The 24,326-nt window shown below is 41.0% G+C and overlaps 1 protein-coding gene across 2 annotated transcripts in view; it reads left to right on the forward strand.

Moving 5' to 3' along the window:
• l3mbtl1 (L3MBTL histone methyl-lysine binding protein 1) overlaps positions 1–24,070 on the forward strand; it is an 86,265-nt gene extending 62,195 nt beyond the window's left edge. Inside the window, exons 17-21 of one of the 2 annotated variants that reach the window (XM_039767902.1) lie at positions 9,188–9,388; positions 10,106–10,155; positions 17,703–17,860; positions 18,807–18,869; positions 22,440–24,070. In XM_039767902.1, coding sequence (XP_039623836.1) covers positions 9,188–9,388; positions 10,106–10,155; positions 17,703–17,860; positions 18,807–18,869; positions 22,440–22,574 — 607 coding nt within the window. In that variant the 3' untranslated portion in view covers positions 22,575–24,070. The remainder of the gene's footprint in view (positions 1–9,187; positions 9,389–10,105; positions 10,156–17,702; positions 17,861–18,806; positions 18,870–22,439) is intronic. The other variant, XM_039767904.1, reaches the window with a different exon arrangement.
• The last annotated feature ends 256 nt before the right edge of the window (positions 24,071–24,326 follow it).

The following is a 24,326-nucleotide window of genomic DNA, read 5'->3' on the forward strand; positions in this document are numbered from 1 at the left end:
ATTGTAAAGTTTAATGAGAAATAAAGTAGAGTAGATGGATACTTGCATGAAATAATATAGTGAATAATAACAAGACAGCATAGATTCATGAAAGAAATACCCTGCCATAAACAAAAGAATATACAACATAATTTACTTAGGCTTTTTATTTGTAATATTTCATATATTCTAAAAATATGCATTATAAAAGAAATGTTATACTATGACATAACAGTTTAAACATAACATAAGTTTAAATGTCTGTTCAATCAGAAATACAACCATTCTCATATGTCACATAAACAATTAAGATTTATAATCAGAAGCCATGCAGGAACCCCCACCTTCACCCAAAACTGAAAGCTAATTAATCATAAAAAGAGGCCCACTGTGTTACACAACCTCATTAATCAAAATAATAGGAGTTGAGCAGAGATGCTGGCAGGATTGTATTCACATTAAAATATGTTAGCACAACATTAATGAATTCTTGCCAAATTCTATAGAAGGCATGTACAGTTTACACAAAGGATATTAGATTTTTTTTCTAGTTGTAGGGAATGTATAATTTACCAATTGAGTTATGGAGAGTGCAATAGCTTCCTTTGAGTTAAGGAGAATTAAGTCCTTTTACATTACACAACACTTCTAGTGATTTTCAGGAACAGAATTAATATTTACATAATTAGTGAGTCAGGACCAGGCCCGGTGTGCTCATGTGAATGACATTCGGGTGGTTTGACATCCCAGTCAGGCCGGTGTGCAGGTCAAAGGGACAGGCTGTTGTGTATGTCAGAGCCGACCACCAATGAGCTCACACCTGGAAGTGCAATGCATACAGTTCAGTTGCAAAAAGATGCAAAAGTGTCTGTTTCAGTCGGATATGTGCAAACAGAAGAGAGCCTGATGTCTTATGTTTGTTGTACCAAAATAAAATTGATGAAGGAACATGAAAAGGCTGAGACTGTGGCTGACTTGCCATACCTGGAGGCCTTCACTGGCAAAGTAAAATGATCCTCGCCCAACAATGCCCTCTATCGATCCCAAGGGACCCCTGCAGGACTGTACTTCCCTAGCACCCCTGCAGGTGTCCCAACTGGGTTCTCATATGAGGACCAAGGCCACGTAGCATATGGAGGATGGAACCATTCCCAAGGTCCGGCTTCTGCTGGTCCACCCTTTATTTTATACCGGCTGGAGTTGTCTTTCCAATCCGTACAACATTTCATCCAGGTAATAACCTGTGCTCCTCCCTGACTAGGATGGCTGTTTGTATATATATATATATATATATATATATATATATATATATATATATATATATATATATATATATATATATATATATATATATATATATATATATATATATATATATATTCTTCTTCTTCTTCTTTCGGCTGATCTTCTCGGATCATCTTCTTCCATATCGTCCAGTCTTTTACATCTTGCTCTGTCACACTCATCACCTGCATGTCCTCTCTCACCACATCCATAAACCTTCTCTTAGGCCTTCCTCTTTTTTTCTTACCAGGCAGCTCTATCCTTAGCATCATTTTCCCAATATATTCAGCATCTCTCCTCTGCATATGTCCAACCAACACAATCTCGCCTCTCTGTCTTTCCCTCTTAACCTTCCAACCTGAGCTGAGCTGACCCTCTAATGATTATTAGGAACACCTGTTCAATTTCTCATTAATGCAATTATCTTATCAACCAATCACATGGCAGTTTCTTCAATGCATTTAGGGGTGTGGTCCTGGTCAACACAATCTCCTGAACTCCAAACTGAATGTCAGAATGGGAAAGAAAGGTGATTTAAGCAATTTTGAGCGTGGCATGGTTGTTGGTGCCAGACGGGCCGGTCTGAATATTTCACAATCTGCTCAGTGACTGGGATTTTCACGCACAACCATTTGTAGGGTTTACAAAGAATGGTGTGAAAAGGGAAAAACATCCAGTATGCGGCAGTCCTGTGGGCGAAAATGCCTTGTTGATGCTAGAGGTCAGAGGAGAATGGGCCGACTGATTCAAGCTGATAGAAGAGCAACTTTGACTGAAATAACCACTCGTTACAACCGAGGTATGCAGCAAAGCATTTGTGAAGCCACAACACGCACAACCTTGAGGCGGATGGGCTACAACAGCAGAAGACCCCACGGGTACCACTCATCTCCACTACAAATAGGAAAAAGAGGCTACAATTTGCACGAGTTTACCAAAATTGTACAGTTGAAGACTGGAAAAATGTTGCCTGGTCTGATGATTCTCGATTTCTGTTGAGACATTCAAATGGTAGAGTCAGAATTTGGCATAAACAGAATGAGAACATGGATCCATCATGCCTTGTTACCACTGTGCAGGCTGGTAGTGGTGGTGTAATGGTGTGGGGGATGCTTTCTTGGCACACTTTAGACACCTTAGTGCCAATTGGGCATCGTCTAAATGCCACGGGCTACCTGAGCATTGTTTCTGACCATGTCCATCCCTTCATGACCACCATGTACCCATCCTCTGATGGCTACTTCCAGCAGGATAATTCACCATGTCACAAAGCTCGAATCATTTCAAATTGGTTTCTTGAACATGACGATGAGTTCACTGTACTAAAATGGCCCCCACAGTCACCAGATCTCAACCCAATAGAGCATCTTTGGGATGTGGTGGAACGGGAGCTTCAAGCCCTGGATGTGCATCCCACAAATCTCCATCAACTGCAAGATGCTATCCTATCAATATGGGCCAACATTTCTAAAGAATGCTTTCAGCACCTTGTTGAATCAATGCCACGTAGAATTAAGGCAGTTCTGAAGGCGAAAGGGGGCCAAACACCGTATTAGTATGGTGGTCCTAATAATCCTTTAGGTGAGTGTATATATATATATATATATAAATTTAAACTGCATTTTAATTCAAATAAGAATCATTATCCGTGGCTAAAATTGGGCAGACTTAAAAATTTAAAAAGTTTTATTCTAAGTACTTTAAGTACATGTTCAGAATGGTATTGTCTTTAAATAATAAGAAAAACTTTAACATAAAGTGCAGTTTTTCATCTTAAAAAAATAAGGCAGAAACATAAAAGTTAATTTGACCAGCTTCACCATTAAACTCTGAGTAACCTCAGCCAAAATTATTTTGTACATTAGGCTAAAACAGTGTGATCATTGAACATTTTGTAATTAGATGTAATTAGAATTACTAACGGTCACATAAGTCCAATGATCCCCAGTAAGAGCCACAAAGTCCGCTTTCTGTAATGCATCTAATTTTGCTTGCTTTTCAGTGTCATAAAGCTGTTGAATTTTACTTGAAATTGTCTCTCGGCACGGCAGTTGAAAAGTTGGATGACCTGACGGTAACTGTAGCACATTTTCTAACCCCCTATCTTCCACCACTGTTAGTGGTCTACCGTCCAAAGCAATACATTTTGCGAGAGAATTTGTAAGTTTGACCGATGTTGACTTACTAATTTTGGTCCTGAAGCCAGTCATTTCATGAGGTTTGGGCTGCCGACACCTTTTGTTGGTACTCAAATTCGTACTGCTAGTGCTAACAGCAAGCACAGTTTCTGTGTTCGCTGTAACATGTTTTGCATTTAGATGGTACCGTAAGGTTGAAATGCCTCGGTGTTATGCAAACTCCTTTTTCCACAGTTTGCACAAAACTACGCTTTTATCAAGGCTTCCGTCGGGTAGTCTTTTGAAATGAAATGTTCCTCCAATCAGTCGTAGCAACGCGCTTTCTTCTGACTGTTACATTTTTGTAGCTCTGATGTGTGCATCAATGTAATCGGTGTACCAGGAAATCATGCATTGACAGAAGTTCCCCTTTTCTTGTAATGCAAAGTGTGATTAAATGCGTTTTCTTTTTTAAAGCGTTATGGAGCATGTGCATCGAGGCTTCTCAGCTGTGCTTGTGCTAAGAAAAGGAAACATTTTAAAAATAACATAACACGATTGTCAATGTAACCTTTTGTAAGTAGTGCCTGGAGGATTCAGTGTGGAGAAACTGTAGAGACAGCGTGTGTATTAACTTGTGGATTTTTCTGTGAGTATTTGGTGGCAGCGTCACAAAGTCACTTCTGTAAGATTGCGTTAGCTGCGGAGCTCAGCTCAGAGCGAAATGAGATGAATGGGAGGGGAGATGATGACGTGACTCCCCCAGCCTTAACTGTCAATCCCCCACAAACACAGTCTCTCGAAATTTGCATAAGCACAGCCCCTCACCATCAATGTTAACTTAGTTACAAAGTGATCAAAACTCTCGTTTATATCCTGCGTCCTCTCATTAAACTTGGGCATGAGCCGCATTAGCCATGGGCATGACAAACGCCAGCGGCAGCCTGTCTATGAACTTAATATAAACTTTAGGTTTACACCGTGCTTTGTTTTCGACTCTAACATTTTTGTAGCTCTGATGTGTGCATCAAGGTAATCGGTGTACCAGGAAATCCTGCATTGACAGAAGTTCCCCTTTGCTTGGAATGCAAAGTGTGATTAAATGCGTTATTTTTTAATGCGTTATGGAGCACATGCATCAAAGCTTCTCAGCTGTGCTTGTGCTAAGAAAATGAAACATTTTAAAAATAACGTAACACGATTGTCAATGTAACCTTTTGTAAGTAGTGCCTGGAGGATTAAGTGTGGAGAAATTCTAGAGACAGCGTGTGTATTACTTTGTGGATTTTTCTGTGAGTATTTGGTGGCAGCGTCACAAAGTTGGTTCCGCAAGGTTGCATTAGCTGCGGAGCTCAGCTCAGAGCGAAATGAGGTGAATGGGAGGGGAGATGATGACGTGACTCCCCCACCGCCTTAACTGTCAATCCCCCACAAACACAGTCTCTCGGAATTTGCATAAGCACAGCCCTTCACCTACAATTTTAACTTAGTTACAAAGTGATCAAAACTCTCGTTTATATCCTGCGTCCTCTCATTAAACTTGTATCCCGCATTAGCCGTGGGCATGACAAACGCCAGCGGCAGCCTGTCTATGAACTTAATTTAAACTTTAGGTTTACACCTTGCTTTCTTTTCGAGGTAGCATCACTCATGAATATGGTAGTATATGTCACTCACTCGGTTCTTATTGTTTCGCTGCCTTCTCAATTATATAATGCATGTTTTCTGCAGCGCTTTTTGGAGCTCTTCCTGGTTTTCTACATACTGCGTTGACAGTCAGTTCACGTGATTACGTGGGAGGCGTGATGATGTCACACGAAACTCCGCCCCCCACGGCCATCGAATTCAACTCCATTACAGTATATGGAGAAAAATAGCTTCTAGTTATGACCATTACGCGTAAAATTTCGAAATTAAACCTGCCCAACTTTTGTATGTAAGCTGTAAGGAATGAGCCTGCCAAATTTCAGCCTTCCACCCACACGGGAAGTTGGAGAATTAGTGATGAGTGAGTGAGTCAGTGAGGTCTTTGCCTTTTATTAGTATATATATATATATATACTGTATATATATATATATATATGCTGGGTCACTAAAGATCCAAAGTATGTATAGTGTTTCCTGAAATTCCTGTGTATACAAGCATTAAGGAAGCTGTACACTAAATAAATTTATTGATGTGTACATGAAGTTTCCCCAGTTGTGGCTGACAAGAGTTTAATTGTATGTCAGTTCATCAAAACAAGAGTCCTGGAGTCCTTCAATGAGATTAAATTGTTTTGATGGAAATTCTGATGAGAGAACACTGGAATTAATGAAGCCTAGTATGGAGTGGTAAACAGAAGCACATTGCATTTACCATCCCTGCAGGAGATGTTTGCAGGCACCAGCCTCTCTGTGCTCTCAGTTGTGTGAAACTTTCTTAACTGAGCATTAGATAAATTTAGATTTTGGATGTGTGTTAACACAGAAATAATAAATGACAGCACAGTGTCTCTTATAATTTATACTGAAGGTCCTTAAATGGCAAAGCTGTCAGCAATGTTGTATCTTTTGGATTAAACTAAGTGATATTTAGTCAGTTAGAGCTTGGATGAAGATTCCTTTTTTGAGTTCATTGGTTGGTTGCTTTAGGGTAACACAGTGTAAAATGATCAGAACAATTAGGGGAGAAATACATATTCTTTTTTTCTGCTTATTTATTTATGTTTTATTCCAATTCCTGTTTTATTAATCTTGGCACAATGTGAACACAGAATGGTTATTGTGAGAATAGGAAGTGCAAGCCCAGGAGATGATTTGTAAGGACAGGAACAAAACATATTTAATACAAAAACGGATTTAAAGTAGCAGTCTTTGTACAAACGAAAATCAGTAAACTGACATATCACGTGGCTATTTTTTTTTTTAGAAGATAAACTAAATGAAGTTTGTGTTTCTCAGTTTTTTTCCACCAAGGGATTCCATACTCTGTGATTGCGACCATATTTTTATAGAAATAGTCGATGACATCTCTAGTAATGGCAATCGCATTCATGTGACAGTATTCACAATAATGAAAAATAAACCAGTAACAAAAATCAGCAATATTAATCATGATCAAATATAATTATGCATAACACAAAACCCTTATAAAGAGAAAAATACAGCTACACACCCTACATATTAGAAAAAGCATTAAAAAGAACAAAATCAAAGCAGGCTAACAAGTACTTTTTTATTATGGACCCTTGTATACAGTACATAAACATGTAGTGAATTAGAATGTGGACTATGTAGAAGTGTAAGGGTTCAGATTTAGAAAATGGATGTTCTGTCCCATAAAATGAAACACTAAAGCTAGTCTTTGTGATGTCAGATGTTTGCATAAACCATTAATCTCAAATTGCTTGGTGTGTGGCCATTGGACAACACATTTATTTGGTTAAATTATGTTATTTAGCCATCCATCTGCCAAAACCACTCATTCACTAGACGGTAACAGTGAGCCACAAAGACTATACCAGGAGTAACAGGAGTATGAGTGTAAGAAGACCAAGGAGGGGCTCAGGGCACCTATTATGTTAGTCATTCACTCATCCCTTCACTTAATCATTTCTAAACCTCCTTATATTATCTATTTTATATTTTGCATTCATAGATTATCCATCAAACCATTTTCATAACCCTCTTACCAAGTCTGCTTAATCCGATTAAGGGTCACAAGGGCCTAGAGCCAATGTCAGCAAAACTGGATGCAATAATGGGGACAGCCCTGGACAGGGTGCCAGTCCATCATCGGACACGCACACATGTCCTCACCCACCCACTCTCAGTCACAGTGGGCCAGTGTAGAGGAAACAGTTCACTTTACTTGTATGTCTTTGGGATTGTGGGGATAAAACCATGGAGACACAAGGAGAACATTCAAACTGCACATAGGCAACTCCACAGGAGATTCTAAAGCAGGATGCTGAATCAGTGTGGCAGCAGAGGTAAACATTGTGCTACTGTGTACCCTTTATTATATATATATATTGTGGTCCCCGGCCGGGACGCCCAGGAGGACCAGAGGAGGGCTTGTGCCTCCTCCAGACCGCGAGGGGGCGTCCGTCCTGGTTATGTTGGGGGCCAGGCGGCGCCCAGGTGCCTGAGGAACCCTGGAGCCCAGCACTTCCGCCACACCAGGAAGTGCTGGGGGGAAGACGACAGGGGACGACCGGACGGCTTCCGGGTGCGCAGCCGGCACTTCCGCTACACTGGGGTGTGGCTAGGACTGATTGCCAGGAAGCAGCTGGAGCCCATCCGGGTTCCTATAAAAGGGGCCGCCTCCCTCCAGTCATGGGCGGAAGTTGGGTGGAAGAAGGACGGAGCTGGAGAGAGGACTGCAGGTGGCCAGGAAAGAAAGGCACAGGAACTGTGAGCCCTGGACTTTGGGGAATCGGTGCAGAAGGCACTGGGGTTTGTGGTGCACGTTCAATTTGTAAATAGACTTTGTAAATAAACGTGTGTTGGGTGAAACAAAGATGTCTGTCTGTCTGTGTCCGGGCCAGCGTCCACAATATATATATATTATATATATTTATTATATTATATTATATTATATGGAAAAAGATGATCCGCTGTGGCAGCCCTAACGGAGCGGCCAAAAGAAGAAGATATTATTTTATCCATCCATCCATTATCCAACCTAATTATGTTATATTATATTATAGGGCGGCACAGTGGGTAGTGCTGCTGCCTCGCAGTTAGGAGACCCGGGTTCACTTCCCGGGCCCTTCCTGAGTGGAGTTTGCATGTTCTCCCCGTGTCTGCGTGGGTTTCCTCCCACAGTCCAAAGACATGCCGGTTAGGTGGATTGGCAATTCTAAATTGGCCCTAGTGTGTTCTTGGTGTTTGTGTGTGTCCTGCGGTGGGTTGGCACCCTGCCCGGGATTGGTTCCTGTCTTGTGCCCTGTGTTGGCTGGGATTGGCTCCAGCAGACCCCCGTGACCCTGTGTTTGGATTCAGCGGGTTGGAAAATGGATGGATGGATATTATATTATATTGACTGTGCTATCTGTCCAGGTTGAAATCTAAGTAATTAATGTAGACCTCAGTGTTAATATTTGCAGTGCAACCACGCAATACGTGTGTCTCTGTTATGTGCCCTTTGGTATGGGACTTGTTTGTGATTCACCGTGTGTTGGAATAACAACTGCAATGGATTTTCTTAATAAAATGTATTTTGATGTCCAATCTTTTGCAATGACAGCGATCAAACGGACATGCAGACAGACACACAGACACTTATTCTTTTATTAAGGTGGATTATGTGTGTCGCAGGGAAGCTGGAGCTACAGTAAGCCCAGCAAGACCAGAACAATCCCTAGATAGGGTGGCAGCCCATTGAACTATATTATATTATATTATATTATATTATATTATATTATATTATATTATATTATATTATATTATATTATATTATATTATATTATATTATATTACTAAAATTCTTAAAGTGCATCTCAGTCTCAGGTTCAAAATATGTATAACATTTCATAGTGAAAATATTCTATATATTGCATTGACAATTGCAAATCATTAAGCTAAGTGCCTCCAGCATGGGAAAGGTGCAATATAAATAAAATGTATTATTATTATTATTATTATTATTATTATTATTATTTAAAAAGCATTCTAACCCATCTTTATCTAAAAATGTGCACCCTCAGAGTCCATCCACCTTAATAGTCTAGCAGTGTCGTGAAGTCTTATTTCAGCTGTACCTGCCCTTCCCAGAGTTACCTTGAATTCACTGACTTTGCTGCTTAATGTTTCCGCTGTAGGAAGTGCCCCACCCCAGGGTGTGATGGTTCTGGACATGTGACCGGGCGCTTCACTGCTCATCACTGCTTATCAGGCTGTCCTTTAGCAGAGCGGAATCAGGGTCGACTCAAGACGGAGCTCTCTGACACAGAGGGACCTGGTGCCAAACGGAACCTGCTGGTTTTTGGTCAGCGAAGCAAAAAGTCTCGTCATCATGGCAGGTAATCACAGGGTCATGTTTTCTTTTTGCTAAATTTCAGAATTACTTACTGCAATGAAAAGCATATTAAGCACATTTACCCTCTGAGCTGTGCATATGCAGTTTGTCTATAAACCTTTATAAGCTGTTGAGGGCACATCACCTTTGCCATACCTGGACATCTGAGAAACCCATAAATGCAACTTTGCCAAATGACATATTCATAGACCAGACACCTCATACTATTCTGTGGCTACATGAAGGACTGGTTGAATTCCTCACTAGACTGATGCTGCCATCAGTATCCAGCCATGAACCTGACTGAGCCAAGCAGCTTACAAGATCAGCAGATAACTTAACACAACATATGTAACATTCTCAAAGCTGCTTAATTTATTTCAAGACTAGGTGTAAGGTAGGGAGTGTCACTGAACAAGGCGCCACTCCATTGTAAAATCCCCAACACACACACACACACACACACACCTCACATAAGAACAATTTAGAACCGAACATGCACATCTTTGGCAATGTATGAGGAAAACTGGAATTTACAGATGAACAGATATTTTTGTTCATTGACTCACCACCATCTTTATTCTCTGTGCTCAGTATTTTTGTCTCAGTACCCAGGTTGTGAGTTAACTTTGGTTTTCTACAACTTTGTACATTTTGCATCATCATTTTCCAAACAATTAAAGACAACTGAAAACAAGTGTATTTATTCTCTGCTTAACAGGATAGGACGGCCACCTAAATATAGAAAGAGTCAACAGAGAGCGTATCAAAGTAAGTAAAAACTCACCACTGATCAACTATGTCTGTCCAGTAACTTTTACTGTAAATTATATGTTCTAACTTCATATAACTTGGTAATAATTATAAAGATGTTATCACAGTCCATGTGCCAGGAGCATTCTTACCAACTAAATGAAATATGAAATTATGTGTACTGTAATCTTAAATGTGAATTGTCACTGAATGGTGCTCTGATTTAAAGGTGGATGCTTGTTTCATAAATGGCCGGAGTGGTGCAGGCTGTTACCTTTCTGTGTGCTGTAGTAGTAGTAGTAGCAGGATATTGTCACACAGGTACAGGTACAGTGACATTTATACTGGTAATGCTATTGATATTAGACAAGTTCATTTTCTAGACGGTGTCATTTACAGCAGATATAAGTAATTGTCGGTGCCGTAGCTTAGTAGATTTTGCACATACTGTAGCACCATGGTTCATATTCTGGTGCACTACATCTAACCGCCAATCAAATTGTTTGTATTCAAAAGGACAAATTCTGACCAGTCAAACTGTATGTGCTGTGATTGTGAAGATTCTGGGCTGACAACAGCCGTCGTTGTATGTCTGGGTGCTCACTGGCCGGCTGCATTAGACAGAGGAGAGGAACTCAGGCTCCATCAGTTAACAAAAATCATGTTTAAGTTCTCTTTGGGGCATTAAAACATGACATTGTTAGTGACATTGTTGACTACATTTTTTAATTTGAAAATCTGGCATTTGTGGTCAGTTATCTGTATCCTTTTTTTTTGGCATGATGTGAAGAACACATTTTCTGCGTCTATATGACTGAGGGTCTAGAAAGGCCCTCTTTCTAGTTGAAAATATTTTTTAAACATGAATTATCCACCTCCTATCCAAATAGCTTCCTGAAGAATCTCATTACCCTAGTAAAGGTCCAGCAGTGAGTAGGGTGGCACGGTATACCAGTACTGAAAAAAAAACTAATTTTAAACCAGTACAGTACCGGCATTTTGTGATTTTCTGTACCAGAAATAAATGTTAGCCTTCCTCTCAATATTCTAAGCCCCTAACACTCGCTACTGCATTTTTGGAAAAATGTCCATTGTGTTAAAGTCAAAACCTGTACGCTTTCGACGTGATCACAACTTCACAGGGGAAAACTTCAGGATCCACTTTAGCATTGGCACAATCAGGACTTCACGGGGTACACCCCTCTTATTGGTTTGTGGCAATCAGGACTTCACGTTGTACACCCTTCTTATTGCTTTGGTGCAATCAGGACTTCATGGGGTACACCCTTCTTATTGGTTTGTGACAATCAGGACTTCACGGGGTACACTCCTCATAATTGTCTGTGACAATCAGGACTTCACGTTGTACACCCCTCTTATTAGTTTGGGACAATTAGGACTTCACGTTGTACACCCCTCTTATTGCTTTGTGACAATCAGGACTTCACGGGGTAAACCCCTCTTATTGGTTTGTGACAATCAGGACTTCACGGGGTACACCCCTCTGATTGGTTTGTGACAATCAGGACTTCACGGGGTACACCCTTCTTATTGGTTTGTGACAATCAGAACTTCATGGGGTACATCTACCTTATTGATTTGGCGCAATCGGGACACACATGAAGTCAGTACTTCACTTGTTGACGTGATTGGAAACTTCACTGCAGACAACCCCCTTATTGAAATTGGGACTTCACGGATTTCAAGAGTGAAGCAGTGCATAGTTTGGCTTGAGAGAGATGAACAATTGTGTGGCACACCAGGGAATGGAGTAAAACGAGGGATTTGGAGATATCCATTATTTGCTTGGGAACCATCTTGGTACTGCTGCTGAAGGCCAAAAGCCGGTATTGATACCAAAATCAAAAGGTTAGTACTTCACCAACACTTGCTGCGATTCAACTCTTCAGAGAGCTTACTGCTGTGTGCAAACAAGAACCTCGTGGCATTCTTTGAACTGGACATCTAATTAAACCTGTAGGCTATTGCAGCAGCTAGAAAACTGACCCTAACGGTGGTGAGAAAGTGTGTTTTTGAGACTTTACATGTTATTTAAATGTTTTATCTGAAATCTTGATTTACTATAATGTGAAGAACTGAATCATACCGCATATGACAGACTACTGTAAGCCTTTCAATCTGCCGTGTGCAAGATGTAAAAAAAATATTGTAAAACTTTTTTATAATAATGGCAACAGAGCTGTGTAGCCTCCTTAGCGTTATGTTTTTAGTTCCAGAAAAATGAGTCAAAAAGTTCACATTTTTTTAAACAATAAAAAATGTTACTGCATAAAACAGAAACAAGCGTATATAAAAGCATCAACATAAATACAGTAGGAAGGGTATGTTGAGTGTCCACTGCTGTACTGAGGCAGATTTAGTACACGTCCTTCATGTGATACGCTTTGAAACGGTCAATAACACACAGCCCGACAATGCAATCACGACAGTGGAAGTGCGGTTCTTTACTAATTTTTTCTTACCATATTTTCTCTGTGGGCGGCACGGTGGCGCAGTGGTAGCGCTGCTGCCTTGCAGTTAGGAGACCCGGGTTCGCTTCCCGGGTCCTCCCTGCGTGGAGTTTGCATGTTCTCCCCGTGTCTGCGTGGGTTTCCTCCGGGCGCTCCGGTTTCCTCCCACAATCCAAATTGGTTCCTGTGTTGGCTGGGATTGGCTCCAGCAGACCCTGTATTTGGATTCAGCGGGTTAGAAAATGGATGGATGGATTTTCTCTGTTGATGTCAGTGCCTGATCCTCAATATTGATGAGTCCCTTGTGTTCATGTAGTCTACCACAGCACAAGGCTTAGTGACTTCCATGTTTCCTCGACACGAATGACAGTTGCTGCATTATGAACAGTCCTCACTGGGCTAACGTGTTTCTTATCCTTCCTCTTGATCGCAATCATTTGGCCTTTCTGTCACACATCTACTTACACCACAATAAAGCTGAATTCACCAGGCATATTATGGTGGTTCAGTCATACAGTGCTGTAGGCATCAGTTTCACTATTTGTGTCAACATCTGATGACTGATTCACATCATCATTATTATCACTTAATTAAACTAATGTTTTTGTTTTATTTTGTTCTAAAACTGGCTTTATAGCTTCTTGTTTACACCCCACTCATGAATATTGACGAGTTACTTTAGAGAGCCACAATGAATGCATAGGAATATTCCTGATTTTTTTGCAGCATGTTATTTTTGTCCACTAGATGGCAGTAGACTACCACCCTGAGCATTATTCAGGCTTATCACTGTGCATTGGATCATAACAGGTGAGAACGTGAGAGACAGTTGGGGTTAACCGTATTTACATAGAATCCAGCTCGAGACGCCAACACCACGAAGGTTAGCTTGTTTCAGAAATGCTCAATTTTTATACATTAGAGCTGTTTGAATAAGATTTTATTTTCATAAGATGATAAATTAGGCAGACCAGTAGGCATAGGCATATTTATTTATTTATGTATTTATTTAATTATAAGGCACTTTAACAAAACAACATCAATTCTGACTAAAGTGCTGTACAATAAAACCCAACATATAAGACACACAATAACCAAAAGGTAAAAGAAACAGAAGCACATAAGAGCTGAAGAAATTCATAATAAAAAGTACACAGGTAGTCAACATGTCCTACTGGGTTAAAGGCCAGGGAGTAAAAGTGTGTTTTTAAATAGGATTTAAAGGTAGCAAGTGAAGGAGCCTGCCTAACGTGCAACAGCAAATCATTTCAGAGTTTTGGAGCTGCAACTGAAAAAGCCGATCACCTCTGAGTTTGCATCGTGTCATAGGAGCAAGTAAAAGCATCTGGTTTGCTGACCAGAGAGAGCGAGACGGTCCATAAGTGCAGCAGTTCTGACAGATAAAATGGGGCACAACCATTAAAGGGGCAGCACGGTAGTACAGTGGTAGTGCTGTTGCCTTACAGTAAGGAGACCTGGGTTGGCTTCCTGGGTCCTCCATGCATGGAGTTTGCATCTTCTCCCCGTGTCTGCGTGGGTTTCCTCCCACCGTCCAAAGACATGCAGGTGAGGTGCATTGGCCATCCTAAATTGAACCTAGTATGCGCTTGGTGGGTGGGCTGTGCCCTGCCCGGGATTTGATCCTGCCTTGCTTCCTGTGTTGGCTGGGATTGGCTCCAGCAGACCCCTGTGTTAGGATATATCGGGATGGATAATGACTGACTGACTGACAATCATTAAAGGATTTAAAAACAAATACAAGGATCTTAAAATGGATTTGAAAAACGAACTGGAAGCCAGTGAAGGGAATCCAGAATCGGAATAATGTGCTCATGCTTGCTTGTACCAGTTAAAAATCGAGCAGCGGCATTTTGCACCAGCTGTAGGCAAGCAATGGAGGCCTGGCTAATTCCAAAAAGAAGTGCATTGCAGTAATCTAGACAAGAGGTTATAAAAGCATGTATCACTGCTTCAAGGTTGCATTTAGACAAAACAGGCTTGATTTTTTGACACTTGATTACTTAACACTAGAATCCCTGGAGCCTACAAAAAAAGTTGTAATGCACCTTAAACTCCTTTGCACCTCTTCATCAGCGTCTTTTGTTTTGCAAATTTGTTGATCAGCACAAGCAGCAAGCAGCCTGCTATCCCATCCCCAACAACACAGCTGAAGTTCATCCCCGCTCAAATCTCTGTATCTGGGTGTGAGGTGCCTGGAAATTAATAGGGTAAATAATATACCATTATTTGAAATGCATACATTTCATGTGTGTTCCGTGTCTACAACGATCTGTGTAAATGTAGGATGTCAGGAAATGCGAGGCAAGAAACGTTGAACACATAACTAAAACAGAAGCTTTTTTCATGTTATAGTAATAATGACAAAATGCTCATGTGAAGTGTATAATGAGTGAAGACTGAAGTCCAAATATCAAATCACAAAAGGTATGACAAAACAAGTGCACTTTTATTCAAGAATATAACCAAAAAAAAAAAGAAACCATTCAATTTACATATTGCTGTCAATGAGTAAAAACCGAAGCCCAAACATTAATCGATATAGAGTCGATGTGCCTGCTTGGCTGGTGCAGAGGTAAGAGCTGCTGCCTCGTAATCTGAAGGTTGTGGATTCAAGTCCGAGTTCTCCCCGTTTTGAGTAGTGAGCTGCCTGAGATGGGGGCGGGCGTGGGGGTTCCCCTTTGAAATATTTCAGAGTGATAGAATGGGGGAAGAAAACATCATACAGTTAGGTCCATAAATATTTGGACAGAGACAACTTTTTTCTAATTTTGGTTCTGTCCATCACCACAATGAATTTTAAATGAAACAACTCAGATGCAGTTGAAGTGCAGACTTTCAGCTTTAATTCAGTGGGTTGAACAAAACGATTGCATAAAAATGTGAGGCAACTAAAGCATTTTTTAACACAATCCCTTCATTTCAGGGGCTCAAAAGTAATTGGACAAATTAAATAACTGGAAATAAAATGTTCATTTCTAATACTTGGTTGAAAACCCTTTGCTGGCAATGACAGCCTGAAGTCTTGAACTCCTGGACATCACCAGATGCTGGGTTTCCTCCTTTTTAATGCTCTGCCAGGCCTTTACTTTCAGTTGCTGTTTGTTTGTAGGCCTTTCTGTCTGAAGTTTAGTCTTCAACAAGTGAAATGCCTGCTCAGTTGGGTTAAGATCAGGTGACTGACTTGGGCATTCAAGAATTTTCCACTTCTTTGCTTTAATAAACTCCTGGGTTGCTTTGGCTGTATGTTTTGGGTCATTGTCCATCTGTATCATGAAAGCGCCGCCCAATCAATTTGACTGCATTTAGCTGGATTTGAGCAGACAGTATGTCTCTGAACACCTCAGAATTCATTCAGCTGCTTCTGTCCTGTGTCACATCATCAATAAACACTAGTGTCCCAGTGCCACTGGCAGCCATGCACGCCTAAGCCATCACACTGCCTGACTCCACCGTGTTTTACAGATGATGTGGTATGCTTTGGACAATGAGCTGTTCCACGCCTTCTCCATATTCTGGTAGAGGTTGATCTTGGTTTCATCTGTCCAAAGAATGTTTTTCCAGAACTGTGCTGGCCTATTTAGATGTTCTTTAGCAAAGTCCAATCTAGCCTTTCTATTCTTGAGGCTTACGAGTGGCTTGCACCTTGCAGGGCACCCTCTGTATTTACTTTCATGCAGTCTTCTCTTTATGGTAGACTTGGATATCGATACGCCGACCCCCTGGAGAGTGTTGTTCACTTGGTGGGCTGTTGTGAAGGGGTTTCTCTTCACCATGAAAATGATTCTGTGATCATCCACCACTGTTGTCTTCTGTGGACGTCCAGGTCTTTTTGAGTTGCTGAGTCCACCAGTGCTTGCTTTCTTTCTCAGGATGTACCAAACTGTAGATTTTGCCACTCGTAATATTGTAGCAATTTCTCGGATGAGTTTTTTCTGTTTTCGCAGCTTAAGGATGGCTTCTTTCACCTGCATGGAGAGCTCCTTTGACCGCATGTTGTCTGTTCACAGCAAAATCTTCCACATGCAAGCACCACACCTCAAATCAACTCCAGGCCTTTTATCTGTTAATTGATAAGACATAATGACGGACTTGAACACACCTGCCCATGAAATAGCCTTTGAGTCAATTGTCCAATTACTTTTGAGCCCCTGAAATGAAGGGATTGTGTTAAAAAATGCTTTAGTTGCCTCACATTTTTATGCAATCGTTTTGTTCAACCCACTGAATTAAAGCTGAAAGTCTGCACTTCAACTGCATCTGAGTTGTTTCATTTAAAATTCATTGTGGTAACGTACAGAACCAAAATTAGAAAAAAGTTGTCTCCGTCCAAATATTTATGAACCTAACTGTATAAATTTGTGTTCTCGTGAAAAAATAGCCCAAAATAATGCACTGTCTTATTTAAAAAGTAGCCCAAAATACAACCTGTGAAAGCCCATTTATTTTCCAGCAGATGACAATCAAAAATTTGACAAGAAAACTGCAGACCTTCTAACACTGTTTAGCAAGACATCCATACCGGGAAATACCGATTACAGTCCCCAGCTTTCTTCATTTTAACATTATTGTTCTGTTTTTTGTTTAGTAGAACATGAGACCCTCACAAATGACTTTGTAACTCTTGTCTTGATTGAGGCCTATGTGCTGACAGTTTCACTGTTGATGAAATGTAAGTTGCACTTGTATTGGCCAGGGCTGGCATGTCTGTTAAAGAAGTTATTGCCACAGCAGACCACACATTGACCCCTTTTAATTGGTTTGGGCTGATAATTTTTCAGCTCCTTGAAATCGGTGTGAAAGGCAAATAGCCGTGCAAAGAAATGATAGAAGTCCCAGCCTTTCCTGAGAACAAATATGACAAAAATTTACTGAAAAAAATACAATAATGCAGAAAATTGTATTTATTATTATTAGTAGTAGTAGCAGTAGTAGTAGTATTAATTATTGTACAATTGTATTGTAATATCGTTTGTAAATATAATTACGAATCACATGGAATTATATACATCTTTAAAAAAAAAAAAAAAAATTATAAGCCATTTTGTCTCGATGCCACTCTGTCATTGGTTACAGGCTTACCTGCAGAGGGCATGCACCCCTCTCTGTTCATGTCAGCTTTGTCTGCCCATCCAGACCGCGCCCTGTCCCTGTGCTGGGAACAACACTGCAAGCTGCTGCCAGGAGTTGCTGGTATCCGAGCAAGCAAAGTGGCAACATGGAGCGTCGAGGAGGTAAGGATGCTGACAATTTCTTTATCAGCCAGTTTTAAAAAAAAAATAGAAATTCAGTTTGAATTTATAGGACAGTGGTTCTCAAACTGTGGGGGCGTGAAGCAACAAAAAGGGGGCGCGAAGATGTGAAAAAAAGAAAACAAGAATCAAAAATCTGAAAAAATACATCTATTGAAATCAAAACAAATTAACTTAAACTACATTCCGATACTAGAAAAATAAGAGTTAGATAAATGTCGATAAAAGTTAAGTAGGTATAATAAAATATGCATCTATGATATATCATTATAGGAGACCTGGGTTCGCTTCCCTGGTCCTCCCTGCGTGGAGTTTGCATGTTCTCCCCGTGTCTGCGTGGGTTTCCTCCGGGCGCTCCGGTTTCCTCCCACAATCCAAAGACATGCAGGTTAGGTGGATTGGCGATTCTCAATTGGCCCTGGTGTGTGCTTGGTGTGTGGGTGTGTTTGTGTGTGTCCTGCGGTGAGTTGGCACCCTGCCCAGGATTGGTTCCTGCCTTGTGCCCTGTGTTGGCTGGGATTGGCTCCAGCAGACCCCCGTGACCCTGTATTTGGATTCAGCGGGTTAGAAAATGGATGGATGGATGGATATATCATTAATTAAAAAAGAAAAATTGGTATTAGTGGTGTCCTTTCAAAGGAACGTTAGGGGGGACGCGATTAAAACTGTTATGAAAACTCGGGTCGCAAATACTTAAAGGTTAAGAAACACTGTGTTAGAGGACATGTAGGTTAGGTTAACTACACGCACACATAGGCAAATTCAGAGTGAGTGGGCTCTATTTTAGTTTATGTTTTGTGCATCAAAGTTGCCAGGCGAGGCACCAACTTTCCACAACTCTGAATTAGATCAGCAGTTTAGAAAATGGACGGGTGAATGGATGTCTTTAAGAGTCAAACTGAATGTATTGTTGTCTTGTTACATTTAGGTTTCGAGTTTTGTTCAGAATCTTACTGGCTGTGAAGAACAAGCTCGGCTATTCAAAGATGAGGTATATATGGATAACATTTCATTACTATACATTAATTATTCCATCTGTCCATCCCATATTGCACATTCAGCCTTATAGCATGCTTATATACTTGGATGCCAACTCAAGGTGCCAAGTATCCATCTTATCTATAAGCATTCTGATATGAACACTGGGTTTGTGCTACACTGATGTGAAAATGTCTTTAATGCTACATGTTAAGTACCATCTGTCCATCTGGTTCAACCTTAACTACACTTTTGCCTTATTTTATAAGCCTGTGTTAGCCTTTACTATATGGCCTTTACTAAATCAGCAGCGGGAGTTGTTAATGGCGGACATTAATACACTGTAATGCTTTAGAATGGAAGCCATTCTTTTAGGGCGGCAGGGTGGCACAGTGGTAGTGCTGCTACCTCGCAGTAAGGAGACCAGGTCCTCCCTGCGTGGAGTTTTGCATGTTCTCCCCGTGTCTGCGTGGGTTTCCTTCGGGTGCTATGGTATCCTCCCACAATCCAAAGACATGCAGGTGACGTGCATTGACGATTGTGTGTGGGTGTTTGTGCCCTGCGGTGGGCTGGCTCCCTGTCCAGCATTTGTTCCTGCCTTGTGCCCTGTGCTGGCTAGGATTGGCTCCAGCAGACCCACGTGATCCTGTGTTAGGACATAGCGGGTTGGAAAATGACTGACTGACTGACCATTCTTGTAAATTACACAGTATGAAAGAAAGGCAAAATATACCCTAGCAGCCCTCACTGGAGTTCACTTGACTGACTCGTGGATCATTTCAGATTCTGCACAATGGGACAGTAGTTAGCATGCTGTTTCACACTGCCAGAGTCCTCGGTTCAGATCCTGGCTGTTACTTGGTGTGGAGTTGACACCTTCTCCCTATGTCTGCATGGGTTTTTCCCTCTGTCTAAAGATGACCCCGTTAGGTTACCCTAAAGTACCCAACTGGGTACATGAGCATGTCCTGCAGTAGACTGGCACTCCAGCCAGGGTTGGTTGCTATCGTATGCCCTGTGCTGCTGGGCTATGCCCCTGCCCCTGAAACCCAAAAGCAGAAGAAGTGAATTTGAGGATGGATGGAAGGATATGTTTAGATTCATCCTGCAGACAGATTAAACCCTTTAGCTCTTGATCCTGGCAAAGTTATGCACCTTACATAAGATAGATATATAAGTAAGAACGGTTCGGTCTTTAAATATGGAATTGTTTTTTAAGTCTCTAAATTCAAGTCTGATGATAAGGCCAGGAGGAAAAAAAATCTGTAGAGGTTCCAGACAAAAAGACCCCCGCCAGCCCTAACTGGGCATTCTACCTAACAGAAATGTACTTAAGTAATTCTTTACTGTTTTTTAAAGGCTTCATCTTAGAAGATTTGACACAAGTGGGCCTTGTGGGAAGCTGGGGTATACACTTTCGTTCAAAAAAATAATAAATCAGAAAAACATGCAAATGTATTGTATCGTGATTGAAGTGTCATTATACTGTCACGTCATGGCGTCCCTGGTTGATTTCCAGTCTTACAAGATGAATAATAATAATAATAATAATAATAATTCTTTACATTTATATAGTACTTTTCATAGTGAGTGGGGAGTCACTTCAAGCACCACTAATGTGCAGCATCCACCTGGATGTTGCGACGGCAGCCATTTTTGCACCAGTCCACTCACCACACATTAGCTGTTAGGTGGTGAATTGGTGAGAAAGATAGCCAGTTAGAGACAAGGGATGATTAGGGGGCCAGAATGACTAGGCCACTGTGGGCAATTTATCCTGTACATCGGGATGCACCCTTCTCTTTACAAAGGACCCCCAGGGATCTTTTATGACCACAGAGAGTCAGGACCTCAGTTTTACATCTCCTCTGAAGGACTCCACCATTTTTACAGTACAGTGTTCCTGGCACTGCACTGGGGCATTGGGATCCACATTCAGACCACCAGCTAAGCGCCCCCTTGCTGGTTGCCCTAACAACACCTCTCCCAGCAGCAACCCAAGCTATTCCTAGATGGTCTCCCATCCGACTACTGGCTGGGCCCAACCATGCTTAGCTTCAGGTGGATGACTTTGTTCTGAAGTGTATGCGATGACATAAACACCCAGCTAGCTCTTTCAGGGTGGATGTCGACTTTTGTCAAAAGGAGGGGTTGATGGTGGTAATTAGTTGTCAACGGTGACAAAAACCCTCTGTTATGTTTTAGTTGGTCTCTCATTGCTAGAAGGAAAGTTGACTTCATTGGTTTGACCGAGGTTTCCTGCACTTGTGTGAGTAGCGAGGAGCAAACAGCCGCAAAAATGGCATCGACATTTGGTGAGATATTGAAGCAAATGTGTAATGTAAAGCAAAATACCCTATAGATGACATTTTGTATAGTGTCGCTGAAATGGAATCTGGCTTTGTCAAACTCCAATTTTGATGCAAGTGATCGAAAACGAATGTGAGGTACCAGCATCAACTAACCGTTCCCCAGTTAATCGTGGTGTTGAACAGGTTTGTGTAGGTGACGCGCCTAGGGAGGACAGCCACTTAGAAGGACATGAGGTACAAACCAGATTTCGATACACTGAAACCGCAACCGCTGTTGCTGCCCCCGTCACACGAAGACAGCCTGGCAGCCGGCCTGTTGTGCATTCCTGGTGAACTGGCAGGCACGGCACGCAGCTCACGAGTTTATGTTGATTTCTGTGTGAAACCTTTGCTTTGTATGCGTTTTTTTGTGGAAAAAGTATTCAGCCCTCAAAGAGTTAGAAGAGTAGGCCTCCATCCATTTATTGCATACGCCTCTTTCCAGTTTAGTCTACCCCAGAGGAATCGGGTGCAAGGCAGAGATCAAGCATGGATGACATGACAGCCAATTGCAAGTAACCTTAATACAGAAGACCACCACAATTAATGCAGGCACATCTCATCTCTAGGATGTACCCAGTCCATACAAATTATGGTCACACCAGGATGCTACCTCAGGACTCCTGAAGATGTGGTGCCTCGGTATTATAACACAAGAGTTATGTCACATTGTTCATCTAAAGCACTTTTAGGTGTAGTTTCACTTATACGTTGCTATATAAAACGAAATGTGTTTGATAAAAATGTAAAGCAGCAGTATCATCTCCAGACAGAGGAGCAGCTTCAACGACAGACTGCTGTCACCGTCCTGCTCCACTGACAGACTGAGGAGATCGTTCCTCCATCACACCATGCGACTCTTCAATTCCACCCGGGGGGAATTGTCTGAATGTTATACTTTCATTGTTATCACGCTTTAATTTATCTATAAAGTGTACTGCTGCTGGAGTATGTGAATTTTCCCTTGGGATTAATAAAGTATCTATCTATCTATCTATCTATCTATCTATCTATCTATCTATCTATCTATCTATCTATCTATCTATCTATCTATCTATCTATCTATCTATCTATCTATCTATCTATCTATCTATCTATCTATCTATCTATCTATCTATCTATCTATCTATCTATCTAGCATGGTATCTAGTAGAGTAACTAGGGACACATCAGCTGACGTGATATCACTAAAACGCTATGAAAATAAACATAACTACTGTATGTCTTTTCAGATGATCGACGGAGAGGCGTTCCTCTTGCTGACGCAGACCGACATTGTGAAAATTATGAGCATCAAGTTGGGCCCAGCTCTGAAGATCTACAATGCCATTCTGATGTTTAAAAGTACTGATGATGGTCTCAAGTGAAAGCCCACCCTCCCCAAAAGCACATCCATCCCCCACCTTTAGCTTTACAGTGTGTGCCAGTATGCAGAGACGCTGTTACTGCTGTTCAGCTATGCTTTTTTGCAGTCAGTACAGCCATCAGAGAGAATTTAGAGAAGGCTGTTTGGAAATCTCCAGAAACAAAAAAAAATGCAACTGTACTTCTTTTGATCTCAAGAGGATGTCTTGTTTGTTTGTTTATTTATTTATTTGTTTATTTATGTATTGGAGCTGTAAATGTGAATGCCTCTCGGAGGTGTCTTTGTTTAAAATGACAATGACGTTTCACTAAGGGAGGCCATTTTGCACTCGGGCGTCTGCAGCCTTTAAATGTAAAGTACGCTTCAAAAAAAAAACTGACTGGCTGCCAATGCTTGTGCAAGTCAGAGCGCACTGTGTGGAGTCAGGCTTAAGTTGTGTCAAACGGAGGTAACCTCGACACCGTAGCTAGAAAATATCAGTTATGCTGAGGGAGTAGCGGCCTAACAGGCTTCCCTGCGTCTCTGCAGGGCTGAATTACCTACATAGTAGGCTGAATCACGATGCCATTATGCACTTTTACTTCGATTCACTCCCAGTGTGTTGTATTGTAGCGTGTCTGGTACTAAACTGGAGCATTATGTGCCATAGTGGTCTTTACTTTTTACTTCCACTGACAGGGTTTTGCAAACAGGTGTCGATTCTTGGGTTCTTTGCCTGCTTGTGAGGCCACGATAAGTTAGAAAGCTACTGTGAAACGTGATTTAATTTATTACTGGATTAACATTTATGACTGTTTGGCTGTGTCTGATTTATAGTGGACTGTATAAAGCTTCTTATCGATGAATCTTAAACACAATTCATGCCCGACTTCTAGTGAATTCTGCTTAAAGGGGAAGTTCACCATTTTAGATATAGGGACTAATCTTCACACCTGCTGAAGATACCCGTCTACTCCACAGAAACCTGTCGCATGTAACTTATTAACACACCCCACTGCTTTCCTTCAATTTTAAAGTTCATCACGTATCATATTTCATATTTCAGGACTCCATAATGAAACGTGGTCCTGTACTTTTTACTCTTTACGTGCTGCCTTTAGGTTCCATTGTTAAGAAATACGACTTTTCTTTTCATTTTTATGGTGACGACACACAGCTTTACTTGCCATTTAAAACATTACAGGGAGGTTCAGCACACCTATTACATGAGTGTTTAAATGTAATAAAATCCTAGATGGCAATAAACTTTCTTCAACTCAATGAAAAGAAAACAGAAATACTCATTTTTTGGAAATGATGACATTTCAACTTCTCTAAATAATGCTCTTGGTTCACTGGTATCATATGAGAGGCCTTATACCAAGAAGTTGGGGGTTATTCTTGAGAGAACTTTTAAATTCGATAAACAGACAAACAATGTTGTAGTTAGATCCTGTTTTTTATCAGTTGAGACTTTTATCAAAGGTCAGGGCTATTTTATCACAAAATGATCTCGAAAAAGCATTTCACGTGTTTATAACCTCTAGGTTAGATTATTACTTTCTCGTATAAGAAGTATAGGGAAAGTATTGTAATCATCCAAAGAGTCGGTATCGAGATTTTGATTAATCTCGACATTTTAGATCTCCCTGACTTTGTCATAAACGAAGTGTAGGGAAAGTATTGGAATCCTCCAAAAATTCAATTTCGACATTTTGATGAATCTCGATGTTTTAGAACTCCATTTTTGGAATTATGTCTTTCGATAAACAGA

This window comes from Polypterus senegalus, chromosome 10, assembly GCF_016835505.1.
Source record: "Polypterus senegalus isolate Bchr_013 chromosome 10, ASM1683550v1, whole genome shotgun sequence".
Taxonomy (NCBI): domain Eukaryota; kingdom Metazoa; phylum Chordata; class Cladistia; order Polypteriformes; family Polypteridae; genus Polypterus; species Polypterus senegalus.